The sequence below is a fragment of the Nuphar pumila genome, chromosome 15 (genome assembly GCF_984573655.1).
Source record: "Nuphar pumila chromosome 15, dmNupPumi1.hap1.1, whole genome shotgun sequence".
NCBI lineage: Eukaryota > Viridiplantae > Streptophyta > Magnoliopsida > Nymphaeales > Nymphaeaceae > Nuphar > Nuphar pumila.
Genome location: NC_143263.1, coordinates 31797873 through 31823944, shown reverse-complemented (window position 1 = coordinate 31823944; position 26072 = coordinate 31797873). Strand labels below are relative to the sequence as shown.

Genomic DNA, 26072 nt, shown 5'->3' with positions numbered 1-26072 from the left:
GACAGAAAATAGCAGTTCTTTCGCAGCTATCCAAAATAAAAGAAAAAGAAAAAAAAAATTGTAAAGGGTTTGGATTTGGGTCAGATGTGACCAATACCAGGTTCGACCTTGGGGTTGTCTAAATATGAGCATTGTCAGGATGTGATTCTGACTCAAATGGTGAAAAGCTAATGCCAAACCCAATTTTTTACATGTTGGATTCAGATATTTCATCAATTCCGAATATCCATCCGATTCAACAACAAGAAATCAAAATCATATCTGCATGTGATTATAATCGGATATGGTTTTGGCATACCCAATTTGATTAAATGGATTTACATTCAATAAAATATCAGACAAAATGTGGTCCATTCCCACACTAGGGCTGCAAATGGATCAGATATGGTCAGGTATCCAATCTGAGTCTGAATTTTATTTTCAGATTTGGATCCTTTAAGTAAAATCCAAATGTGCATTCGGGTCGGATTCATATCTGTTTAATCAGTTTACTTTTGGATTCTGGTTGGATCAGAATGGAATCAATCCGAATCAAAATCCGATCTGTTTGCCTTTTTCATATGTAAATAGCTTGTTTTTCGTCTATTTTTTCTGGATCCAGTATTATCAATTGTATTTCAGACTGGCATTCAACCTTAGCTCATCGGATCTAATTAAGATTCGGATCTTCTGTTTGAATTTTGGATTCGAAATCGGATTTAGCTGTATCCGGCCTGAATCCGACCCGTTTGCACCCCTATCCCACACAGCCGCAGCTTAAACTCGGGTCTAGTATCTACTGGGCTCGATCTAGATCCGACCCGTTAAGAATCTAAAGTCCACTTGGGAAAACCAAAGAGCTGCCTATCCTGAAAGGGTCCAATGGTAGGCTCCAGTTTTCTTGCTGCCTCTTGGGCCACTCTGCTGACGGCAATGGTGAGGCTGTGGGTGCCGTCCGTTCTAAGGACAACAAACCATTCTGTTCTAGTCGCACCCACGATGCTCCCCACCACCCTCAAGCCTCCTGCTCCCTCTTCTCGATTCAGCATAATGGCATTCTCTTCACCTCCAAGCTCAAACCCATCAGATGGTAACCCAATTCCTCCTACAACTTGTCCTTCTTTCCTCCCTAAAATATTTTCTCTCTCTTTTTGTTAGTATATCTGTGTACCCATTCATTTGGTACTTAGAATTTGTGGTTTTAGATTCGTTTCTGCGTTTTTGGAGAGTTTGGTGGTTGGTTTTGTGGTGGTTTTTGGAAAATAGTTGAATTTCTTCTTCTTCTTGTTTTTGATATTGGTTGTGTTGCTTGTAGTATTTTCTCTTGTTCTTCTTCTTTTCTTTTGGCTTATTGGTTCTATTATTTACTTTTAATTTTGGCATGCACCCAGTTTGATTTGGAGTCGACAAATTCAACCAAAAGATTTTTTTTTCTTTTTTGATAGGTGGTTTTATTGGAAATTTCGATGAACGACTGTTTATTCAGGATGTCACTGTAATTAGTTCTTTATAAAGGGTGGCCTTTGATGCCTTTGGTGGGTTTAGAAAATGGTTACGGCTCCCTATGGGAGGTGAAATACCCACATAGATTTAGTGACGATACTGTGGGATGGGAGCATTAGATATGTATGGAGGAGCTTCCTTCTAATACGAAATCATGTCCTTCTTTCTGATATTCCTACCTATTTGTTAAAGAAGATTCCAATTATTAGTTTTAGTTTGTAGTTTGTACATGTAGAGAAATGATTTTGAAATTTGTCAGGTGCTTTTACTTTTTCTCATGGATTGCTCATTTCCGTATGTGCAGCTCAAGTGAAAAGCACAATCCGTGTTGGTTTTTTGGGGCTTGGGATTATGGGTTCTCCTATGGCTAAGAATCTTATAAATGCTGGGTATGTTGAAATTTCTTGTTCATCTGATCATTATTACGTGCTGAAGCTGAAGTTGGAATGATGTAGTTGTGAATCACCTATTAAGGACTGTTATTACGTGCATATGTTTTAGAATGTCATCATGGATGAATTGCAGAAAAATTATACCCTATTAGTAGTAGAAGTTCTACCCTTCAACTCATTTATAACAGAAATAAATCACTATTTTGTGACAATAATCTCACAAGAATATTTTCCTACTCTTCTTCAAGTTCCTTTTGCATTACAGATTCAAATTAATCATTCTAGACCAATCATATATATTTTCTTAAGTGGTGAAATTGCATGAATGTTCATATTGTCTTTTTTAGAGAAATAGAAATAATTTTGTAATTTAATGATAAAATCAGTACTCAAAGAACAAATGTAGGTGACAAGGTGTCATTCAATGCCAACACATAATGAAAGAAATTAGAACTATTCTCCTTGCTTCCTATTCTCCTTGACCAAATCCATCTAAATATGCTCCATGTAAGAATATCCCACTGAATAATGCATTAGTAGAGTACTCTTATTCTAGATTTTTTTGCTACCCACATCATCCTCAACCACACTTGGAGCAGCCACCAACAGTACAATAAGAATTGTTCTCTTCCCATTGTTTGGGGCCTTTTGGCCCAAGGTGCTAGAATGGGAGATCTTGATGTCATCCTTGTTGGTACATAAGTCAAGGTCCATCCTTTCTGGATTATATATCTTTTGAAGTACATGACCAAAAGAAGCGTCCAACTTCATCTTCATCCTTGCAATACATTGCACATCTTGCTAGTCTTCTTCAATTTCAGTTGGGTGAGTAGGACATCCAACAAGACCTGCAAACCAAACACTACCTTTGTGGAGGGCCACGACCCCAAATTGCTAGTTTAGTTAACAGAAGGCTCTACTTAGAGGGATGGGTATAGCAAGTGTGGAACTTTAGTTTAGTCAATGTGAAAGTTATAAAGAGTTTCTTTTGCTGGCAATGTTCCTTGTTCTATTTGCAATATTTATAGACAATACTTTGAAATGAAAGCACATCAAAAGCTGCTCTCATACCATGGATTTTTTTTTTGAGGATACTCAAAGCATGTGCAAGTTTAAATGATGGACGAAAGGCTGAAATCAGGATTATATGTGACCATGTTTTAACTAGAGTCGAAGTAGTCATGACTAAGGTGCCTTCATATGCACAAGTAAGAAAAAACACATTCAACAGATAACGATTCTCATATACGTACAACTGTAGGAAGAAAAAAGCAGATGATTTACACATTTTCCAATAATACTTTTTTGAGTAAATTATGGAACACCAGCAGACAACTCAATAGAAATTATTTTCTGCCACTTGATGTTTCTTACCCATTCTCAAGTAGGTGCCTCAGTTTCCAACCATGATGGGCACCGTTATGTCCTAATTATAATTGCCTTTTATCGTTAAGCATCATTTTTCATTGTTGGAGGTCACCATTCTGTCATCCTATACTGATCCAGCAATGCCATTCTATCATTTTTTGTCCCTTCCACAACCCTCTTGCCATCCTTAGAAGTACGACTCCATCACTGGATGGCAACTCTTTCAGCATCCCTTGGGATTATTATTGCTCCATCATTGGAGGGAAACTCTTTAATGTCCCTTTATCATGCCCTAGCAGTCCCATCAATTTGGCTTGTTAAAAGCATATCCGCATGATGAAAACAAAAAATGATGTATGGTCCAACTACAAAGCAAGGTTATCCAGGCGTGGCAATATTTGTGGATCATTGCCAATGTTTTTTTGTGGTGAAATCACCAGAAGAGGGTAAAAAGAGAGAAATCATAATGCACATTACTGAAGAATAACTTCAGGCTGAGGCTCTTTTTCTTAGCAAACTCTTTTTATTTCTCTAATTATGTATTTGTCTTTTGACTGTAAGACATATAACAGATATGATAAATATTTCCTTCACATTATCTATATTTCCTTTAAGCATAATAGGAGCTGTTAATGATCTGGATTGTGATTTTGGTGTGGATATGCTTCTTTTACTTGTGCTCTTGTTTTGTTAAGTTGTATATATATATATATATATATATATATATATATATATATATATATATATATATATATATATATATATATATATATTATATTTTACATTTTTTATAGTGTTGTAATAGGAAATGCCCATCAGGGGTATTTTGGTCATTTCATAATCATGTAATAGGCTGTGGCCATTAGGGTACAACAGTCTTATACTTTTTCTTTTTATTTTTTGTATAATTTAGTATTTAAATTATTGTTGAGGGCATTTATGGAAAAGCCCATAGAGTCACTGGGATCTCCCCAACGGCTCTATTTCTAGCCGCTGGGGAGATCCCAACGGCTCTATGAGCCTTGTTATGTGTATAAAAGGGGGGTGTTCCCCCTCTTGTAAGTTTATGCTTTCTCAAGCATAATTGCTTCAATAAAAACCTTATTTTTACTGTGTTCTTGGCCCCTAAGAGGCCCTTGTGCTTGTATTTTCCTATTGATCCATAAGTGGTCTTTGTGTTTATGCTCTTGTGTTCTTGTAAGCCCATAAGAGGCACTGTTTTCTCTTTCATTACATGTTAGACCTCAATATTCATCTAAATCTTTAAGATTCCTATTTTGCAGATGTGATGTGACAGTATGGAATAGGACCAAGAGCAAATGTGATCAACTTCTCAACCTTGGAGCCAAGTAACCTTCTCTTATACATCATGAGTTTTTTGTTCTAAAAGTTCTTTTGTACTTTTCAAATGGTAGGATGATCGGTTAATAATTAGTCAATGGCAGGACCATCTCTAAAACAATATAATTATTTACGCATACATTTTGATGGTTTTCCATGCATAATGTACTTATCATAATGTTGTATTGTTGACATCATCATTGTTTTACGTTAATCTTGAGCTACAATCATTTCATGTCAAAATGCCTATTGCTGTTTTCTTATTCTGATCAATTATTAACCAGTGCATATTCTCATGCCATTTATGAATAACTTGCTCAAAAAACAACAGATGCTTATTAATTTTCAGTAGTACAACTTGGTTTATGCTAAAAAAACAACAATTATTTCATGTCAAGATGCTTATTATTTTTCAGTAGTACCACTGTAGGGCATAAGACTAGAGAGCTTACCAGAATCACCTGTCACGTGATGTGCAGTGCCTGAGTCAACCAACCAGATATTGTGAGAAGGAGATTGTGCACTTGAAGATGCTGCCCATGTTGAAACATTCTTACCACCATTCCAAACATTCAACTCAGCTACCTTCTGCATCGTGTTTCCCACAACATTATGATATAGACCAACCTGACTAAAAGACATGCGCAATGCATCAACATCGTGATTTGATCCAGCCAGAGTTGTAGGATATCCCGGTTGAGCAGCGTTGGGTCTTGGCCCTGAACGGGGGGAAGGCAAAGGCATATACACTCTAAAACATGGTGGATGAGGGACCGTAGGTGTAAAATCCTACGTGACTCTAAAAAACAAAAAAAAAAATTGTTTTAGATCCAGGTTGGATCCAACCGGATCTGGGTGGGATGTCGACTTAACAGTCGACATCCCCATCCCATGGTCTATTTAAACCCCCTACAAGGGGGCTTCCTTTTTACAAAACTCGACTCACTCCTCCTGATTCACCCCCCGTTTCTCTCTCACGCTGGAGCTCCCCCCGTTACTCCCTCTCTCACGTCGGAGCCTTTCCCCCGACTCTCTCTCCCCTCTGCATACCCCCCCTCTCGCCAGAGCTCTCTCTCTCTCTCTCTCCTTATAAGTCTCTGTAATAAAATACGCGGAAATAAACACAATGTCCTATAATGGACATTCACACATAGAATGCAAAGGGCAAGTCCACAATGGACATACACAAAAACCAACAATGGCTTGCAAACATAAAAATCTTATAAAAGCAAGAAATGGGCTTCAAGAAGACTTACATTACAAAGGGGTCAACCCCTTTATTTATAGGCAAGAGAGAGAGAGAGAGGGAGTGGGCATTGGGGGGCCCAACAAGGAGTCGTTGGGCCCCCAACGGTCACATTTGTGACTGTTGGGGGTCCAACGACTCTTTGGTTGGGACCCCCAATGCAACATGCATTTAATGCATGTACAATAAAAATAAAACGGAAAAAATAAAAATAATAAAGGGAAAAAGAAAAAAAAAAGATGGAAAGAACTAAAATGCCTCTATTGGGCAGAATTATAGGTATGCTATATATATATATATATATATATATATATATATATATATATATATATATATATATATTTTAACACCCTCCCTCAAGCTTTACAGGGACATGACCGAAAGTTTGTTGAGAAGAAGCATAAAACGAGCAACAAGAGCCTTGGTGAAGAAGTCCGCCAACTGGTACTCGGATGCAATGTACAACAAAGCTATGGTTCTTCTTAGATATTCATTACGAACATAGTGACAGTCCATCTCAATGTGTTTAGTACGCTCATGGAAGGTGTGGTTGCTTGCGATATAAATTGTGTTTTTATTGTCACAACAGATCTTCGAATGTGTAGAGATGACTATGCCCATATCACTGAGGAAACTTCTAAGCCACACAAGCTCCATGGTTGTAGTGGTCATTGCACGATACTTTGCTTCTGTTGAGGACAATGATACTTTGTGTTGCTTCTTGCATCTCCAGGAAATCATAGTCACCTAAGAATACACAAAAACTGGTAGTTGAGACTCTGTCATTTGGATTTCCTCCCCAATAAGCATCAGTATAAGCAATTAAATCAAGTAATGAAGAAGAGGAAAGAAAAACTCTCTTAGTTATGGTATTTTTAATGTATCTGACTATTCTTAAGACTGTACTCATGTGCATGGTTGTAGGTGCATGTTGAAACTGACTAACTAAGTGAACTGCATGAGCTATGTCTAGCCGAGTGATGGATAAGTATGTCAAAGACCCAACGAGTTGGCGGTAGGGAGTGGGATCTTCGAGAAGAGTTTCATCTTCCAACCTCAACTTTGCATTGATAACTTCAGGGGTTTCTATTTTCTTGTCATCTGAAATGTCAAACTTTGAACAAATGTCAGCAGTAAGTTTCATCTGAGAGAGAATGTACCGTCGTGGAGAGTATGCTACTTCAATACCTAAAAAATATCTTAAGAAACGAAAATTAGACATGTTAATTTTTTTTTTAAACTTTCTTAATATCATTAATTCCTTGCTCATCACTTCCAGTGATGATCATATCATCAATATAAAGCAGTAGAATAACTACTGAGGATCCTGCACTTTTCACAAACAAAGCAGTGTCAGTATAACATGAACGAAAGTTTAAACTTGTCATTACATTGCTAAATCTATCATGCCAAGCCTTTTGAGCTTGTTTCAATCCATATAATGCTTTGTTAAGTTTGAGAATTTTATCTTTACCAATATATACTCCTGGTAGAGGATCCATGTAGACCTCTTCATTTAATTCACCATTTAGGAATGCATTCTTAATATCTAATTGATAAATAGACCATTTTTTAACTGAAGCAACCGCAATAAGAGTCCTAACACTAGTCATTCTAGCTATATGAGTGAAAGTTTCTTCATAGTCAATGTCGTATTCTTGAATGTATCCTTTGGCTATCAACCGGGCTTTATAGCGGTCTAATGACCCATCACTTTTAGTTTTTATTTTTAAGACCCATCTACATCCAATAGATTTCTTTCTAGTGGGTAATGAGGTTATTTTTCAAGTTTTTGCCTTTTCAAGGGCACTAAGTTCTAAGTTCATGGCTTCAACCCACTGGAGAATATTTTTGGCTTCATTATAATGAGATGATTCATGAAAAAAGTGTAACGTAATTAGACACACCCTATATTTTGGTGTTAGAGACTCATAGGAAACAAACTTATTAGGAGGATTAGAGATTCAGCCAGATCTTCTTAAAGAGGTTTCTTCTATGTTGAAACCTTGAGAGTATTTTTCTAAGGCACTTATGGGAACTTGTTGACCACGCCTAACATAGGTTTGAATTGGTCTACTTTCAATGACATCACTTTCATTTTCAACATTGTTAAGATGAATATCTTCTTGGTCATTCAACAAATCATTAGAAATTACCTCTTTTTGAGGAGTCACATCTTCTTGAGGAAGAAGATCAAACAAGAAAGCATATTTGCTTTCATCAATATCTTTTGTTTTCTCAAAACCAATCTTTAGAAGCATATAGTTGCTTTTGAGGTCGAAGCGTCTAAAACATTTTTTATTTTCTCCATATCTTAAGAAAACACATTCAATAGCTTTAGGAGATAATTTATCTCTTTTATGTGAAATAACAAAGCATTTGCACCCAAAAATTCTTAATTTATTAAAATCGGGTGTTCTTTCAAATAGTTTTTCATATGGAGATATATTTTGTAGGGATAAAAATATCATTCTATTTATCAAGTTGATGTTAAAGCGGCTTCAGCCCAATAGCTTTTTGGAATTTCTTTGGAAATAAAAAGTGTTCTAGTGATTTCCAAAATATGTCTATGCTTTTTTTCGGCTAGACCATTTTGTTAAGGAGTTCTAGGACAAGATTTTTTATGACAAATTCTATTTGATTCTAAATAATTTTGAAATTCATTTGATAGGTACTCTCCACTCGAATCGGATCTAAGAGTATAGATATTACTTAAAAATTGATTTTTGACTATCATATGAAATTTCTTAAAAAAGGCAAAGACATCGGATTTTATGTTGAGAAAATAAATCCACACATATCTAGTGTAGTCATCAATGAATGTAACATAATAGGAGTATCCTCCTTTCGATATAACCGGAGAAGGGCCCCACATGTGCGAATGAACTAACTCAAATGGCCTTTTGGACACAAAGGTTCTATTTGAAAAAGGAGTAGATTTCATTTTCCAAAAAATGCAACTCTTGCAAATAAAATGTTTCTCATTACAAAATTTCTTTTCAAAGGGAAATGAGTACATTTTTTAGAAGCTTGGATGTCCAAGTCTTTAGTGCCAAGTTTCAATATTTTTATCTTGGACATGGTTACAAAAAAAGTTGGTTGGAATTTTCAAGTTGCTCATGTAATAGAGATTTCCCCTCCTATGGCCTTTGCCCAATCTGCTTCCTGGACCGGAGATCCTGTATAGAGCAACCCTTAGTTGAGAAGGAGATTCCACATCCATGATCACATAATTGAGAAACAGAAAGAAGGTTTAAATCAAGGTTGCCAAACTAGGAAGCGGAAGCGGGAAACAATACGGGAAGCGGAAGCGAGAAGCGAGGCATTTTAAAATTTATACGAAGCAGGAAGCGAAGTTTCAATTTAAAAGCAAAATATGAATAAAAAATGCTGCAATATGGAATCAAACAAGAAACAAATAAAAACTAAAATAAAATTGATCATTCTTATATTTTATGATTTTTCAATAAAAGAGTTAAATTTTTTGTTAAAATCTAACAATGATGGTTACCAATTTAAAGAAAGTACATGGAAAGTGAGTGAAAGCGTGAGAAAAAACACATGAAAAAGATGAAAAGAAACGTGAGAAAAGTATATAGTATGCATAGACCATGTGTATGAGAAGCATAGAAGAAGTGTGGGGAAATCGAGCTTCCCATGAAGTTTCGGAAGCGAGGAGTATCGTGCTTCTGAAGCGAGTTTCCGGGAAGCGAGCTTCCCACCTACCTAAGAAGCTTCCGGTAACTCTGGTTTAAATTAAGTTGAGGTACCACCCTCACATTTGGCACAAAGAAATCTTTGGAAAAACTTAACGTTCCAAAACATTTGACTTATAAAGATGTACCATCAGCGGTTGAAACATAAGAAGTTTTGGAGTTATTATTTAAGTCGGATAGCCCATTCTCAAGAGGTGTCATATGAAAGGAAGCTCCGAAATCAAGGATCCAAGAGGACATACCTGGAGGAGAAGAGGAAGCGATGGCGGCACCCGAAGTTGATGGTGATTTGAGTAGAATTTGAAGTGCCTTCGATAGTTGAGCAAGAGAGAAGAAATCCTTCCCTTTGATGGGCTCCTTTTTTTGAGTAGTTTCTTCAACGGAAGCAACCTTACTTTTGGAAGCTTCATTTAGCTTAGGGCAATTAGGTCTTATGTGACCCGGTTCTTGGCAATGATGGCAAATAGCTTTTCTATAGTTGCCATTATAGTTATTTTGCCTTCCAAAGTGTGGAGGCTTGTAAGCTTCACATGATTGCCGGGTTTAGACACGGCCAAAACTTCATCTCCTTCTTTAATCATGCCAAGACGAGTTTCTTCTTGGCATATTTCAGCTATAACATCTTCCAACGGAAGAGGCTTAGATCTATGAAGTAGAGAGATCTAACTTGTTTATATTTGGGCCTAAGCCCATGTAAAAATTGGAAAAAGTAGTTTTTTTCATTTGTTCTCTTCGTAGTTCAACATCTTCACTAGAAACCCATTTTTGTTCTAGTAGAGATAGCTCATCCCATAAGGGTCTAAGGGTGCTAAAGTAATCTCTTACACCCATTTCCCCTTGCTTAATGGTACAAATTTTCTCTTGGAGGAAGAATTGTCTAGCAAGGTCCTTTTGAGTATACATACCTTTCATAAAGAACCATGCTTCGTTTGCCATTAGAAATTTTGCAATGTTGGCGCAAATTTTGAGCTCCACATTGTTCATGAACCATGCAAGAATCTTTGCATGTTTGCTTTCCCAATCTTCAACTTTAGATTGGTGATCTTCAATGGCCTTCATGCAAGCATTTCCTTCAAGTGCTTTTTCTTGATCACTGTCCATCTTTGTGAGTTGGATTTGTGGTTCCGGAATAGTGCCCATAACATATCCCCAAAGCTTTTTACCCTTGAGGTTTTTCTCCATGGCGGCGGCCCACATCATGTAGTTGGTACCATTAAGTTTGAAGGAGAAATCGATGTTTTGTTCTCCTTCCATTATAACTCAAGAAAGGATGACAAACCAAGAAAGAAAAATACAATATGCAAACTACAACTAATCAACTAGCTATAGCAATAATCAAGAGCATAAACCTTGCTCTAATACCATGTAATGAAATACGCGGAAATAAACACAATGTCCTATAATGGGCATTCACACATAGAATGCAAAGAGAAAGTCCACAATGGACATACACAAAAACCTACAATGCCTTTCAAACATAAAAATCTTATAAAAGCAAGAAATGGGCTTCAAGAAGCCTTATATTACAAAGGGGTCAACCCCTTTATTTATAGGCAAGAGAGTGAGAGAGAGAGAGGGAGAAAAGGGGATGAGTGGGCATTGAGGGGGCCAACAAGGAGTCGTTGGGCCCCTAACAGTCACATTTGTGATTGTTGGGGGGTCCAACGACTCTTTGGTTGGGACCCCCAATGCAACATGCATTTAATGCATGTACAATAAAAATAAAATAGAAAAAATAAAAATAATAAAGGGAAAAAGAAAAAGAACAAAAAGATGAAAAGGACTAAAATGCCCCTATTGGGCATAATTACAGGTATGATGGGATTATATATATATATATATATATATATATATATATATATACATGAGTACATGTATTTTAATCGTCTCTCTCTCTCTCTCTCTCTCTCTCTCTCTCTCTCTCTCTCTCTCTCTCTCTTATCCTCCCCCTTCCTCTTTTTCTCAGTGGTGGCAGCATCGCTCGATGTTGCCACCATGCCGAAAGCGGCAGCACCACTTGGATGTCGCCCTTCCCCTCTTTTTCTCAGTGGTGGTGGCATCGCTCGATGCCGCCACCCTGTCGGAAACAGCGACACTACTCGGCTGCTGCCTTTCCCCTATTTTTCTAAGTGGTGGCGGCATCGCTCAATGAATGAAATCATTTATTAACAACACTTGTATTAGTTTGTATCTTCTTAGTATTCAAATGTATTTTGATTTGGCATTTGGAGTACAATTTGGATTGTCTTTGGTTCTGCCCCATTTCGTGACATACACGACCAAATATCTCTTATGCAGTCAATCAGGTGTCACAATACATGCATGATCCTAGAGAAGGTCACATGAAAGCAATAAAACGTATTCTAAGATGTGTTAAAGGCACCATAAATGATGGGTTGATGTATATTAGTGAATGTGATAATCCATTGATTGTTATTGGCTTTACTGATGCTAACTATGCTGGTGACCCTAATATAAGGAGATCCATATCAGGATACTGTCTGTTCCATTGAAAAAAATTGATATCCTAGAGTAAAAAAAAGCAAGGATTGTTGCTAGGCTTAGTATTGAGGCAAAATATCGCTCTATGGTGACTTTAGCAGCAGAGGCTACTTGGATTAGGCATGCACTTGTTATGTTAAGACAAAGCATAGAGAGATCTGCAATATACTGTGACAATCAGAATGCCATTAAGATATCCACGAATCCCATACACCATGGAAAGACGAAGCATATTCAAATAGATCAACACTTCATAAGGGAGAAGATAGAAGCATGGTTTATTGGGCCTGAAAATCAAGTGGCTGACATTTTTATAAAAGGATTTTCAAATGCACTGTTTTGGTTTCTTAAAGGCAAGTTGTCTATGATAAAGAAGATATGTATAACTTGAGGGAGGTTGTAAAGAATGGGCTCATTAGTCGTGCACCCCAAGGACATTTTGGTCCATTGTTGTATTTATTCTTTTGATGCCATTATGTATTCCTTGTAAGAGTAGATTCATCTTGTCTAACCCTAATGTAAATCTTAATATATAGGTAAATGAGAATAGTAAACCCACAACAGACATAGCATGGGATTGGCTGCACTCTCCTTATCTTTCTTCTTCTCCTCTCTCTCTCTCATACACTTCTTGATTCAAAATTGGCACCAGATTTTCAAAAGGCTCATTAATATGAGAGAGAAGAAAAGAGGAGGAGGGCATTGTTTGTGCATAAGTAAATGAGAGGAGATTAGTGCATGAGGAAGAGTAAAGTGCTACATGTAAAGTTTTTATAGGTTGGAAAGAGGGGCTTCAGTCACTTAAAATTTTGAGCCTCTTCAAAACATTGGGACACACACACACACACACACACACACACACACACATATATATATATATATAGGGAGAGAGAGAGAGAGAAAGTGTAGAGCATAGGTGCTTAATGATACATGCTTAATGGGTTTTTAGGTTTTTTTATTTTATTTTTAAATTATGACCATACAAATGTGATCTATGTACTTGATTTGATAGGGATCAACTCTTGTAGTGTTCGATTCCGACACATGGGCAGGCTTTTATAAGGTTCGAAAAATCAATGGTCCAAAATCTTTGTAAATTTTTGAGGCTCCAAATATCATTTTTTTATCGAAAACACATGATCCAGGTGTGGATTCCTCGTAAATCAACCATGCCCAACACATTTATGGGGTCAGAACTGCAAAAAAAAATATCGGAAGAGCAGAAAAACCCATTAAGCACCTACACTCTACTATATATATAGGGCCACTAGAATATGTTTACTGAAAATATATGAACTAGAGTGTGAACTAAGCATTTTTGACACCTTTTTTGCAAATTCAACCCTGCAAATGCTATGTCACATGGGTGCGGGTGCGGGTGCGGGGATGCGGCACTTCCAAAAAACCCGGGTGCGGGGGTGCGACACTTCCAAAAAACCCGGGTGCGGGGGTGCGGCAAAATATATATATATATATATATATATATATATATATATATATATATATATATATATATATATATATATATATATATATATATAAATTCCAAAAGTTGGACATAAATGACCCTGGGTGCATTGACTGCACCCAGGGTCAGGTTGACCACATCGGGTGCGGGTGTGGCACCTAGTTGGAGAATCCCTGTGACATATATGGCAAAAAAAAATTTCTTGGCAAAAAAAGTTTTTAAAGTCCGAAAAATTGCACCAAAATGACCCTGGGTGTGTTGACCGCACCCAGGGTTGGGTTGACCTCACCCGGTGCCGCACCCGCGTCACGTCGACGAGGGTGCGGCACCCTGCTAGCTGAATCCCTGTGACATAGTGCAAATGTATTCGGCATGTCCCATTTGCTAGGAATCGACTTTTGGATCATGAATTTTCAATGAAAATGTGTTTTTTGGATGCTTGAATATTTACAAAAATTGAGTCATTGATTTTCAAACCTTAAAAGATCCTTCTTATGCAAATTAATCAAATGATCTAAAAGTCAGTTTTTATAAAACCAAGCATCTAGATCACATCCATATGGTGAAATTTAAGAAAAAATAAATAAAACCCATGAAAATCTTGTTTCATACTCCAGTTCACATATTTTTAGTTAACATATTCTAGTGCCCCCTGTGTGTGTAGGATCAATGTTAGCAGCATTTAACTGATTAAGTGATCAATACACTTAAAAATGTTTGCAATTTTGAAAATACATAGTTACTTTTTAGGGTCCTGATGGTTACTTTTACTTTCCAAATAAAAATTACCAAAACAGCCCATGTTACTTTTGAAATTGTGTTTAGCTTTTTCGGTCACACATATGTGCGTGTGTATGTGTGTGCATGCATATTTATGTATGTATGGTGTATTTATGTTAAACTAGTGATATTAACTTTGGCTACATTCAAATAATTTAGGTGATCAAAGAACTCTTAAAAGCAACCACATTTTTCAAAATACATCGTTACTTTTTAAGGTATAGTAAGTCTTCTGTTTTGGAGAAAAACAAAAATTCAAACACATTATTCAAAAAGTATGTAAATTTGAGTTTGACAAGTGAACATAGATTTTTTTACCTTGAAACATTAACCAATAACATTGTCCACTTTGAAAGGTGTTTTGGTCATTTCAATCAGGTAAACACAACTAACGTTAATGTGACTATATAAACCTTACATAACATACATACATATATGGACATAGATATAGATATACACGCACATACATATTTCATTTATTATTTTGTAGATCAGACCATAAGATGGAAGGATCAATAAAATAAAATGGGGTGGAGAGAGAGATTTGATACCTTTTGTTTTTGTTCTGCAGATATAAATCCTCCCCTATGGAAGTTGCATCATTTTGTGATGTGACATTTGCCATGCTTGCTGACCCTGAAAGTGCGGTAAGTTTCTTGCAGTTTCCATCTGTCAACTAGAAATACAACAACAACAACAACAACAACTACGCCTTCATCCCAAAACAATTGGGGTCAGCGATATGAACCAAAAAAGAAATTCATTTTGGGTCTTCCACATGAATCCTTTTCCTCCAATCATTTCTATCCAACGCCATGTCCTCGGTGAGGTTCAAAGCATTCATATCCTTTCCTATCATCTCCATCCAAGTCTTCCTAGGCCTACCCCGACCTCTTTTAACTAATATATTTTCCCATTTCTCCAACCTTCTAACTGGAGCATCTGTCAACTAGAAATATGTCACTTATTATGACTCACGGGGTATGTCTTCTTTCAGCTTGATGTTGCTTGTGGAAAGGAAGGTGCTCTTCATGGAATGGCTGCAGCAAAAGGGTCAACTTTTTTATGTTTTTCTTACCATAATGAAGGGCTTTTTACTTTATTAGTATGCAGGAGAGACAGACTTTTGCACTGAAACATGTCATTATCTTCTAGAGTATACCAGCTATATATCTGATTCAAACTGAGACAAATCCATTTTGTTGTTTTGATCTCATAATAGGCCAAAGTTTTGATTTGTAATTTATGTCTGTGCAGGTCACACGAATAATCATCTGTTCTGCCTGAACTTCAATTGGTCATGTCATCTATATTTTGAATCAGAAAACTAGATCAAATTTCACTGGACTTTCACAAAATGCTTGTACACATTAATTCCCTGTCTAGAGTGCATGTTTTTCATTTATATCTAGTATGCCTCAAACTGCAGCATGCGAATCTTCAGTTGAAACATCAATGTTTAACAGTATAAAGGCTACTATGTTGTTCACCTTTAATTTAGTTTGTTAAGTTTTCATGTCAGCTTCCTGTATATCTTATTTTATGTTGTCATCTTACCAAAGGGGCATATTGTTTTCTGCCCTTTCTCATTATACCCCTAGAAAAGAACAAATATGTAATGTTCTAATCTTTTAAAAAAGAACAAGAGATGTCCATGGTTTTAAAAAAGTAGATGGAGCTTTCTTGTGCCAATTTTGAGATATTTAAAATCTTACAGTCTATTGACGTTGAATCAGAAGTTGATAGTATCTATTAATGATTGTCAATCATATCTTTGCTACTTTTTTTTTGTTTATCACTTTTTTTCTTTTTTTTGGAGATTAACAAACTGCTAAAAGGTCTACTGTTTTTTATAAACTTATTGGTTTGATTTGGTTTTCAAACCAAAGCCACTGTAACCTGAGAGACCAAACCAAGAACCATGTAATCCAACAAAGCCAGGATAATGAATTTCCTATCATGAATTATGCATCACAGAAACCCAGCAAAAGCAGCCGCTTCAGTTTTGGCTGCTGACCCTATGAGAGAACAGATTGGCAGCAGATTAGCCAGAGCCCAGAGGATAATAGCATCTTTTCTTTCAGACTACTCTTGGGTGCTTGATTAATAGTTCAATAACTTTCTACCTTATAGATTTTCATTTTCAGTAATTTGTTTATTGTTTCTATGTTGATGAACCTTCATAGGTACGTTGATATATCTACTGTTGATCGAGTCACTTCTAAGGAAATTAGTAAGCAGATTAAAGAAACTGGGGCAATGTTTCTTGAGGTGAGCCTTATCCTTTTTAATTTTTAAAACCTATGTTGACTCATATTAGTCATTGTTGCCTACATGCATCTTCAAGTACCGCAATTTTCAGTTAAAAGATTTTCTTAGATTGCAAATGATGTTTACCCTTTTAAGACATCTTTGTAGGCTCCTGTTTCAGGATCAAAAAAACCTGCTGAAGATGGGCAACTTATATTTCTTACTGCAGGTAACTGTCAACTCACACATTTTCTCATCAGCTCACATGTTTTAACCTTGAGATTAATGTAGGAATAAAGTAATATTATCTTTGATGGTTTTCAAGCGCTTCAGTTTGTTTTTTTGCCTGTATGCTGAAAATCCCTTCTGCTGGGTGAAAATAAAAAAATAAAAGAAACTGCAATTCTGCTTCATGTAGTATTTATGCTGAAAAATATATGTATAGGGCATTAACATACTTGTTGAATGTGATGTGTGCATTAAGCAATCGGCATATTTAAATCTGCTTTGATCTGCTTTATGGAAGTTGTTGACATGTATCGCTTTAGTGCAGAGTTACAGGAAGCGCCATAGGGCGTGGGGAAGCGCATTTCCCCGAAGTGTGTTTCAGAAGCGCGAAACGTGGCACTTCCAAAACGTGTTGGGAAGCACCAAAAAAATTTGGGAAGCGCACTTCCCATTTAGTGGAAGCTCGCTTCCCCCTTTTTTCATTTTTTTTTGTATTTTTATTTTTTTTCTCTTTTTTCGTTTCCCCCTCGCTTCCTAGGTCGCTTTCGATTTGCTTTTTAGGTCGTTTCCGGTTCGCTTTCGAGACGATTTCTGGGTCGCTTCTAAGTCATCCCATGCTTCCCACTTCCTAAAATTTTGAAAGTGCCTCGCTTCTCGCTTCTGCTTCCCGAATCGCTTCCTACTCCCGCTTTCCCGACTGGCAACTCTGCTTCAGTCTATGTCACACGGACTCGGCTCCAAGGTTGACGCACCCATGTCGACACGCACCGACACGGGTGCGGACACAGGTGCGGCTCGGACTCGGTCAACCCGACCTTGGGTGCGGTCAACGCACCCAGGGTCATTTTGGTCCATTTTTTGGATTTTTTAAATTTTCTAGGCTACAGAATTTAAAAAAAAATCTTGGGGGGGGGGGGGGGGGGGGCTGTACAGTGGACTGTGTGCACAGTCACAGACTGTGACTGTGCTGTGTCTTTGCACTTTTTTTTAAATATATATATATAGCCGAGTCTCCGTGTCCAAAAATTTTAAAATCACGCCACACCCGTGTCACACCCGCAGTGGACATCAAGATTTTGTTGCTCCTTGCAAATTTGAAGTACCATGTACCTCACATGAACTATTACCATCAATAGCATTTTAGCAAATTTAGTAAAACACATATTAGATATTTCTTACATTCCAAAAGTATGACTGGACATCTTGTACATTTCGCAAAATTACTTAATTGCTCATGTTGGTGAAAATTAATGCAAGGAACAACCATGGTATTTAAAAAATTATTGTGTGGAAATGATTTGTTGAACTTGTTAATATCTAATATATGTATTATACTGAACAATTATGAAAAAACAGTCTTTTCTTTTGTTTTTGTGCATTAAAAATAGAAAAAAAGTTAGCATAATAATAGATACGTGCATATATAAATAGGAAAAATACAATTTATTTTTTGAAATCTATAAGAAAATATTTGAAACAGATTTTCATAGGCTGTTAATGCATCTTTGAACTTGTTAATGATGCAATATTTTGCAGCATTGGCATTTAATGTGCACGATAATCTCCTGCTTCTAGTAAAGGTTTTGCCATTACATTATCATATATGGCCTTAAGTCATGCTCTTCAGACCAAGAATCCATTCTCAGTGACCACTTTCTTGTTATTGAAAATTTGTTGATGTAGCCCTCTTCCTGACAAGTACCTAAACCATCATGAAATTTCCACCCATCCAGGAACATAAAACAATTATTATAAGATGAGTTGTGTGTGTGTGTGTGTGTGTGTGTGTGTGTGTGTGTGTGTGTGAGAGAGAGAGAGAGAGAGAGAGAGAGAGAGAGAGAGCAGGACCCTGCAGATGTTAGAAAATTTATTGGCATAACTTTGCCAGCACATTAGTGTTTTTGTCAGCAAATTATTTGACACCATTCAGCTCATTTTGTCAGCATGGCCAGGGAAGCTTCTCAATGCAAGAAAAGAAGAAAAAAGGGTCAAAGATTCTTCTAGTAAGGTTTCCAACCATGGAACAAGCGTGAAGATTGGCCACCATCTTGTATGACACTTTCTGGGCAGTCCACGTTTTTGTCCCTGAAGAACCACTCCTCAAGTGAGGATCTTCTTCAGTCAACTTCATGACCAGGATCTAAAAACATTTTTTCTATTGCTCTCTCTGCAAATCTCCTGTTGAATACTATCACCTAGCTTTTGGGGGGAATATATGTCCACAATTTATTTTCTACTTGAAGCAGTAGCGAGGCTGTATACATGGACAGCAGGATGGATTGATTGATCTCAATACCAATCAGTCTTTTGTATATAAAGCAATTCCAGTATACTATGATTGGAAAAGCTGGCTAAATTTATGTCATATAACAAAGGATTGGTTCAAAGATAGAAATATCCATCATAAATTGCATGATTCCATTGGTATATTATCAATGTTTGATATGGCTTTCTCTATGTCCACCCCGTCTTATACTGTGTATTCATGTCTAGTCATGTCAACAAGGACACAAAAGCACGTTGGTAAATTTAGTACTATCTATTACTACGTCGACATATTTGCCCTTAAAGCATCACTATAAAAAGAGTTCTACTTGGATCCAGTTGCTTAAAATTAATTTGATCAGATATGGAATTTTTAGACATTTATTTTCTTTCCAATGAAGTCCACACTATCATGGTTGCTCTGTCAATGTATCAGTAACCCAATTTATACAAAGGCAATATGAGAGAAGATTAATCCACTTTTGTTTGGACATTGTCATAAACATATGAGCTTAGAATGGGTAGTTACTGTTGAGGTGTACCATCAATAGTTTGATCAGCACAATTTGAACCTGGTTGTCAACTATGTCATATAATGATGTCATTCAAGGAGTGGTGTTTGAGGATTGATTATTAACTTCCCAGTGTGTGTAATTCAAATCATATTAGCAACTTGGATCATTTTTCTCTTGTAGGTGCTGTTATCTGGTTTTCTTTTTCGGTTTTTGTATTGTTTGAGAATATACACATCCTGAACCTCTTGTGTTGTAGGTGATCAATCCCTCTATGAAATGGTTATTCCCTTCCTAGATATCATGGGGAAGGTAAGCTTCTAATATTATAGCCGTTGATTTATGACCTGCTTGGGCACCCTTGATTTTATTTCTCTTGGTTATTTGTTTCACAGTCAAGGTTTTTCCTTGGAGATGTTGGGAATGGCGCTGCAATGAAACTTGTAGTCAACATGATTATGGGAAGGTCAGACATCAATCTCAGACCAGATTCTGTCGCATATGTCATTTCATTCTCATACATGTTATGAAGGTATGATTTTGCTGAGCTGAATACCTACTGTTGCAGCATGATGGCTTCATTTTCAGAAGGATTGATCCTCAGTGAGAAAGTGGGGTTAGATCCCAAGGTGCTGATTGAGGTACTCTGAACGCATGTACATAGTAATAATACAGAGTTCTTGTCCCTTGATGTCGTTCACAGGAAACAGGAAGCAAGACTTTCTTCAGATTTTTCTCATAATTTTGAATTTATTGTGAGATTTGACTATTCCATATTAATATCCCAGTATATTCAGGGGCAAATTCATGACAACCCTAATATTTTTCTGCCAAGATTTTTTTTAGGCGCTACTCTCTGGCATAAACATGTGACCCAAATTTATGCTCTGTTTGGGCACTGAATTGGGCTTCTTCCAGGTGGTGTCCAAAGGTGCTATAAGTGCCCCAATGTTCTCAACCAAAGGTCCTGCAATGGTCCAAGCAAAGTATCCAACAGCATTTCCTCTGAAACATCAGCAGAAGGTGCAGGACTTACATTTCACGCATCTGAGTTTGATCACTTTCCTAACCTGCTAAAAACTCATGGCAGGATTTGAGGCTGGCTTTGGGAATGGCAGAAGCTGTCTCCCAGCCTTCTCCCATCGCTGCGGCTGCGAATGAATTATATAAGACTGCAAAGTCTCAGGGTCTCAGTGATGCTGATTTTTCTGCAGTGGTGGAAGCGTTGAGAATAAAATCTCAAAATCCAGAGAACCAGTGAAAATGCAGGTACAGGAAAGGTACACTCATCAAGTTTTGATGGACCAGCAACCTGGCAATCCACTCTGATTGCATGCTGCACACAATTGGTGATGTTACTTTTTCTTTCTTTCTTCATTTTCTGCCTATCAAACGAGGCAGCCTTGTCACCATTGAGAGGATGTTATATTTACAAGAATGATAGAGCATTGTATAAGAAACTAAAATATGATTACATTAATCATCATATTTGCCTTCAAGACATTGCGCACTGGTGGTCTCACTTGGTAAACGTTTATAGAATTGTAAAGTTTTTTTAGTTTGATTTTCCAACTGAAGAAAATTAACTGATAAAAAGACAGTTGATAACATAGATTAGTAATTGTGACCCGTTGCTCTACTTCTAAGTGAGAGATCATGTAAACATTGTTGCTTATTTATAACCCAAATTTATGCTTCCTAACGGCTGCATCCTATGCACAATAGTTTGTGATGGTCATATTTTGTTGGTTATATATCCTGATCTTTTACGAAATTTTTGAGATAAAATCTTTTTGGTTGAAAACTATGTCACATAGGTGCGGATGCGGGTGCAGATGTGGCGATGCGGCACTTAAAAACTTGGGTGCAGGAGTGTGGAGAGGGTATATATATAATTTTTAACAGTTTTAAGTTAACACTATGTGTATGTGTGTGCATATATATATATATATATATATATATATATATAACTGGACTTGGTTAGGGTTAACTAAATATACTTTGACAGAAATGGACTTTAGTGTGGTTGACTTCACTTGACACAAAGGAAGCCGTGTCCAAATATCTCACCCGCATGGGTGTGGGTGCGACGTGGGTGCAGTGCCCTGTTAGAAGAGTCCATGTTACATAGGTTGAAAACATTAACTACATGCAGAACAAATGAGAATTATTTGTGTTTACTTGTTAAATAATGACCGAGGACATGAAAGAGCTCTAGGTTTTCACTTTTTCTTGCTTAACTCTCAGGTACTTAGAGAGAACAAATGTGAATTACAAATGCAGTGATCGCATGAGAGTATATTTGACAGTTGAGATGGACGGTAATCTCGGACCTCGACACTCTGTCTTCTCTTAAGGAGACTACAGAAGCAAGGTATGTTAATGTTTGTATCTCTCCAAACCCAGACTGCAACAGACAACGTTGAAGGATTAAATCAGGTGACAAAATGGCCCTGATTAAGGTTCAACAAATGCAGTTTCTCTGCTTCAATGAATGCAGATTTTCTGTAAGCATGTGTACTCAGACTCATCTGCTCTGTGAGAAGGGATATGAACGGAGATGTTGGCTGCTGGTTACTTGGCGACATATTTGGTTGCTTCAAAATGAAGCTTTTTTTGAGAGTGTCATCTCAAACTTGCAGGAAATTCAGATCAGAATGTGCAGGAAACTCAGTGACGCAACCCTTGCTATAATATCATGTGTTTTTACACTTAGTTAAATTCAAAGATTTTTTAAATTTTGGTTGTATCGTAGAAAAATCGATAAATGCTTGATTGTAGGTGGCATCAATTGAATCTGGGTCCGTCCTAGGTCTCATTGACAAGACTTAAACGAGCCAACTGAAATGTGATAAACACTTTTATTTTTGACTTAAAATTAAGTAAAATTTGGGTTGAATTCAGGCAAAATTTGAAGACGAAATTTGAGTTATATATCGTTAGATGGGCCTCAAAATTTTGAGCTCAATGATATTTTATTTTTTTAAATTCAGGCTACGGTTGGCCCAAAAATTATATTTTTTTCAAGAAAGACCCAGGATCGGGTCTAAGTTGGATTGGACTGGATCTGATCCATATAATCTAAGTTAATATAGATCTGGACTTAGTCCAAGACTCATATTAATTAAGATCTGACCCAGTTCAAGAGCCATATGGATTTTGGATATAAATTTGGATCTTGAATCTAGATCCAGATTCAACAAAATTAAAGCTTTAAATTCATTATAAATGTTTAAATTAAGAGAATTTACGGTTAAAAAGATTCCCAGAGGGATAAAACACCCTTTGAAGTTTTTTGGGTATTTATTAAATAATAATTAATTAAATAAATATTAAAATTTTATTAAATTAAAAAAAAAATAGATAAGGTAGTTAAAACGGTAATTAGGGTTTCTAGAGGGGGGCCTCACCCTCTAGGATAGCACATTTGGTTACTTAAAAAAAATAAGGGGTAAGTATTAGAAAGAGGAAAGAGTTGGAAAAGTCAAAAAAAAAAAATCTAGAAAGTTTATGAAAGGAGGTTGGAGATAGAATCTCATAGGGGAAATTTTATCTCGGAAAGAAAGAAGAAAGAGAGAGAGAGAGAGAGAGGAAAAAGAAAACCGTGGGAAAAGGAGGAGAAGCCTTCTTTCTCTTCGGTTATACGAGGTTTTTCTGTTGTTTTCGAGCTTCAAAAAAAGTATGGGTTTCTCTCTCGGTTCAAATGGGAAGAACTAGTGTAAGTGAAATCTATGTATCATTTTTTATGAAAAGGGAAAAGAATGAATGAATAAGAATCCGATTTGGAATATGCATCTATATACATATGTATATATAAGATGCAGTCTTTTCCTTTGAAATATATATATGAAATAAAATTTCAGAATGGATTATGTAGACTATTGATCTTTGAGCACTTAGTGAAATCTATCCCGAAGACATATTTGTTCCACTGTGCGTGTGGACAGATCGGCCGATTCTTGTAGGGGTGCACAGATTGAGTCCAGATCTGCGTATTGATGGTGTATGAGAATCCAATGTTAGATCCTCCATATGTTGTTCATGACAGCCATATCTCTCTCTCTCTCTCTCTCTCTCTCTCTCTCTCTCTCTCTCTCTCTCTCTCTCTATATATATATATATATATATATATATATATATATATATATATATATATATATATATATATATATATATATATATAGTGAGTGAGTGAGTGAGGTTCAACTAGGGTTAACCATAACCCGCAACGAGCTGGTTTCGATCAGGTCCAGGCCGGGCCGATTCATCAATATCGGTGTGGATTTCAAACAAAAAAATTTGTGCTGATTGTAACTGACAGTGAAACAGAACTCCAACTAAGCATAGTGAATTTATTTATTTTACTCTGCTAAGTGCTGCCAAACCTTTTAAATCATCAGTAGCATGATCAAAGAAAAAGGCATAGTAGAATCCAATAAGCAAGGCATTTAGGCATCAGAAGTCACAAGGCCAACAGATCTACATATGCAAGTAGAAATGCAGAACCTATGTATTACACCCCAGCTGACTGCTGCCAGCTCGGGGTGGATTCATATAAAAAAAATTGGGCACTAGGTTTATAAAAAAGAAAAAAGGGGGCTTTTAATAAGCTCCTGATTGCAGTCAGCTTGCCAGATTCAAAAACTGCTACAGTTTAAAAAAAATAATAAGAAAAACTATATATATATATCCCACACTCAATGTACAAATTTTTATATGTTAATTGCTTAGGTTTATACATGTTAATGTATAGATTTTTACATGTCAAATGCTTAGGTTTGTACGTGTTAATGTGTAGATTTTCATATATTAATTGTTTAGGTTTATACATGTTCAATGTGCAGATTTTACATGTGAAATGCTCAGATTTTATAAGTTAAATGTTTAGATTTTTACATGATAAGCGCTCAGATTTATGCAAGTGAAATATTTAGATTTATGTATATTAAATATTCATATTCATGTATTTGCCCAAGTCCGGATTATGTATTTTTATGTATGATCAGACTCTCATGCATGCTTTCATGTGACCAATATGCATGCTTTTATGTGACTACCATGCATACTATGTGGTTGTTCATAAGCATTAAAATTTTACTAAGAGTATGTGCTCGTATTATAAAAGGGTCATCGTATGCAAAATACAATAATGGCAGGGATGTGCATATTATGAATTGATGCAGATCCGATGAAGTTATTGATCCACAATCCAAGATCCAAATAGATTTTCATGCGCAGAAGCCTAAAATCTAAACAGTAGAGCTTGAACTGGGCTCAAACGAGCTGCAATTAGAGGCAGGGCACTCTGTTTCGACAACTGGTGCAAACATGGGAAAGGTGTGCGCTGAATACACCTTTCCAATGGATCAAAAAACACATATTTTGGATTTGTGATGATCGAGTTATGTCAAGTGCACTGGACCGGACAAACAAATCATTGAGGTCTAACTGAGGGATGGATAGGCGTCTTCGAGAGGGTTTTCAGACCTTCGGAAAACTCAAAACAACAAAGTTGTTCATAATTCTGTGATCTTTTCAACGAACTAAAAATCAAAATTTTTAGACAAATACCCAGAGAGTTATATTCAAAATATGTGACTATACTTTCTGTTCTAAAGCTAACCGAGATAACAATTTATGATTTTCTTAGGCAGGAAACATGCTCCAGTTTGAAGGCACAGACGACCCACGACCCAAATACTGAAAGTCTAAAACATGAAAGTTGTTGCTATGGATGTCATTCCCATAACATCAAAAAAATCAGTAAACAAAGAAGTATTGAGAAAATTATGAGTCAAATACTAAACTCTGTTAGGAATCACAACTAACACAAAATCTAAATCATTGCAGTACCCGAATTTACTAGAAATTTTAGCTGCAACACGGTGCAAATTCAGGCAAATACATAAACATCAAAGTTGGAGTTCCAGATGTTAGCTTTCCAACAAGCTAAGATTCAGAGCTTTCTGTTCAGCCATTTAGGAGAACATGGGAAAATACCAGATGATGCCAGGAAATAAAACTAGCAGACAAACATGCAATTCTCAATCTATAACAGACTTTGCCAGGACTTTTAATCACTTCAGGAAATAGATTTAGGTAAAACACTAAACATGAACGATGTAGAGACGGACGTTAATTCCAACAATCTATAGCTCACAATTTTTTGTTCAGCCGTTTGGGAGAACATAGCGAAATACCGAGCACTATCGGAAAGTTTGTCCACTCAAATCAGATGGAACAACAATAACTGAAACTTAGAGAAACAACAATCACAGACTTATAAAGATGAGTTCAACAAGCAACTCAACATGTAAGGTTTTTTTTTTATTTCAACAAGTAGCACTTCAACAAGTTGTAAACAACTCAACTCCGTCTTAAGCAAACGTTTCCAGCAGAAAATGATAACACTCATACAAAAAGGAAATGATAAACCAGATATCAGAAAATGGGTATCTGTTTTTGCAGCCAACAAAAACTCGAACTTCAGCAGCAACGCAGGCCGTTCTCAACAAACTTGGG

The 26072-nt window shown here is 36.5% G+C and overlaps 1 protein-coding gene and 1 long non-coding RNA gene across 3 annotated transcripts; both read left to right on the top strand.

Moving 5' to 3' along the window:
• The first annotated feature begins 869 nt into the window (after positions 1 to 869).
• Positions 870 to 21049, top strand: GLYR2 (glyoxylate reductase 2). Of its 2 annotated transcripts, XM_089989961.1 has the most exons (12): positions 870 to 1069; positions 1787 to 1871; positions 4526 to 4591; positions 14867 to 14942; positions 15293 to 15348; positions 16482 to 16566; positions 16714 to 16774; positions 19810 to 19862; positions 19946 to 20016; positions 20119 to 20191; positions 20469 to 20573; positions 20641 to 21049. In XM_089989961.1, the coding sequence occupies exons 1-12, from the start codon at positions 913 to 915 to the stop codon at positions 20809 to 20811; spliced, it is 1059 nt and encodes a 352-aa protein (XP_089846087.1). In that variant the 5' UTR covers positions 870 to 912; the 3' UTR covers positions 20812 to 21049. The 2 variants fall into 2 exon arrangements, with proteins under 2 accessions (XP_089846087.1, XP_089846088.1); XM_089989962.1 differs by lacking the exons at positions 14867 to 14942; positions 15293 to 15348.
• A 747-nt stretch (positions 21050 to 21796) lies between these two features.
• Positions 21797 to 22283, top strand: LOC149815022 (uncharacterized). Its single transcript, XR_016428052.1, has 2 exons — positions 21797 to 21924; positions 22028 to 22283. It is a non-coding gene; the product is annotated as an uncharacterized LOC149815022 (long non-coding RNA).
• Positions 22284 to 26072: the final 3789 nt, after the last annotated feature.

Excerpts from the sequence above, each read along its gene's own strand:
- GLYR2 (XM_089989961.1), top strand. The coding sequence starts at position 913 with ATGGTGAGGCTGTGGGTGCCGTCCGTTCTAAGGACAACAAACCATTCT. Across the intron at positions 1,070-1,786 it reads AAGCTCAAACCCATCAGATG|CTCAAGTGAAAAGCACAATC; the intron begins GTAACCCAATTC and ends CCGTATGTGCAG. Across the intron at positions 16,775-19,809 it reads ACTTATATTTCTTACTGCAG|GTGATCAATCCCTCTATGAA; the intron begins GTAACTGTCAAC and ends CTTGTGTTGTAG.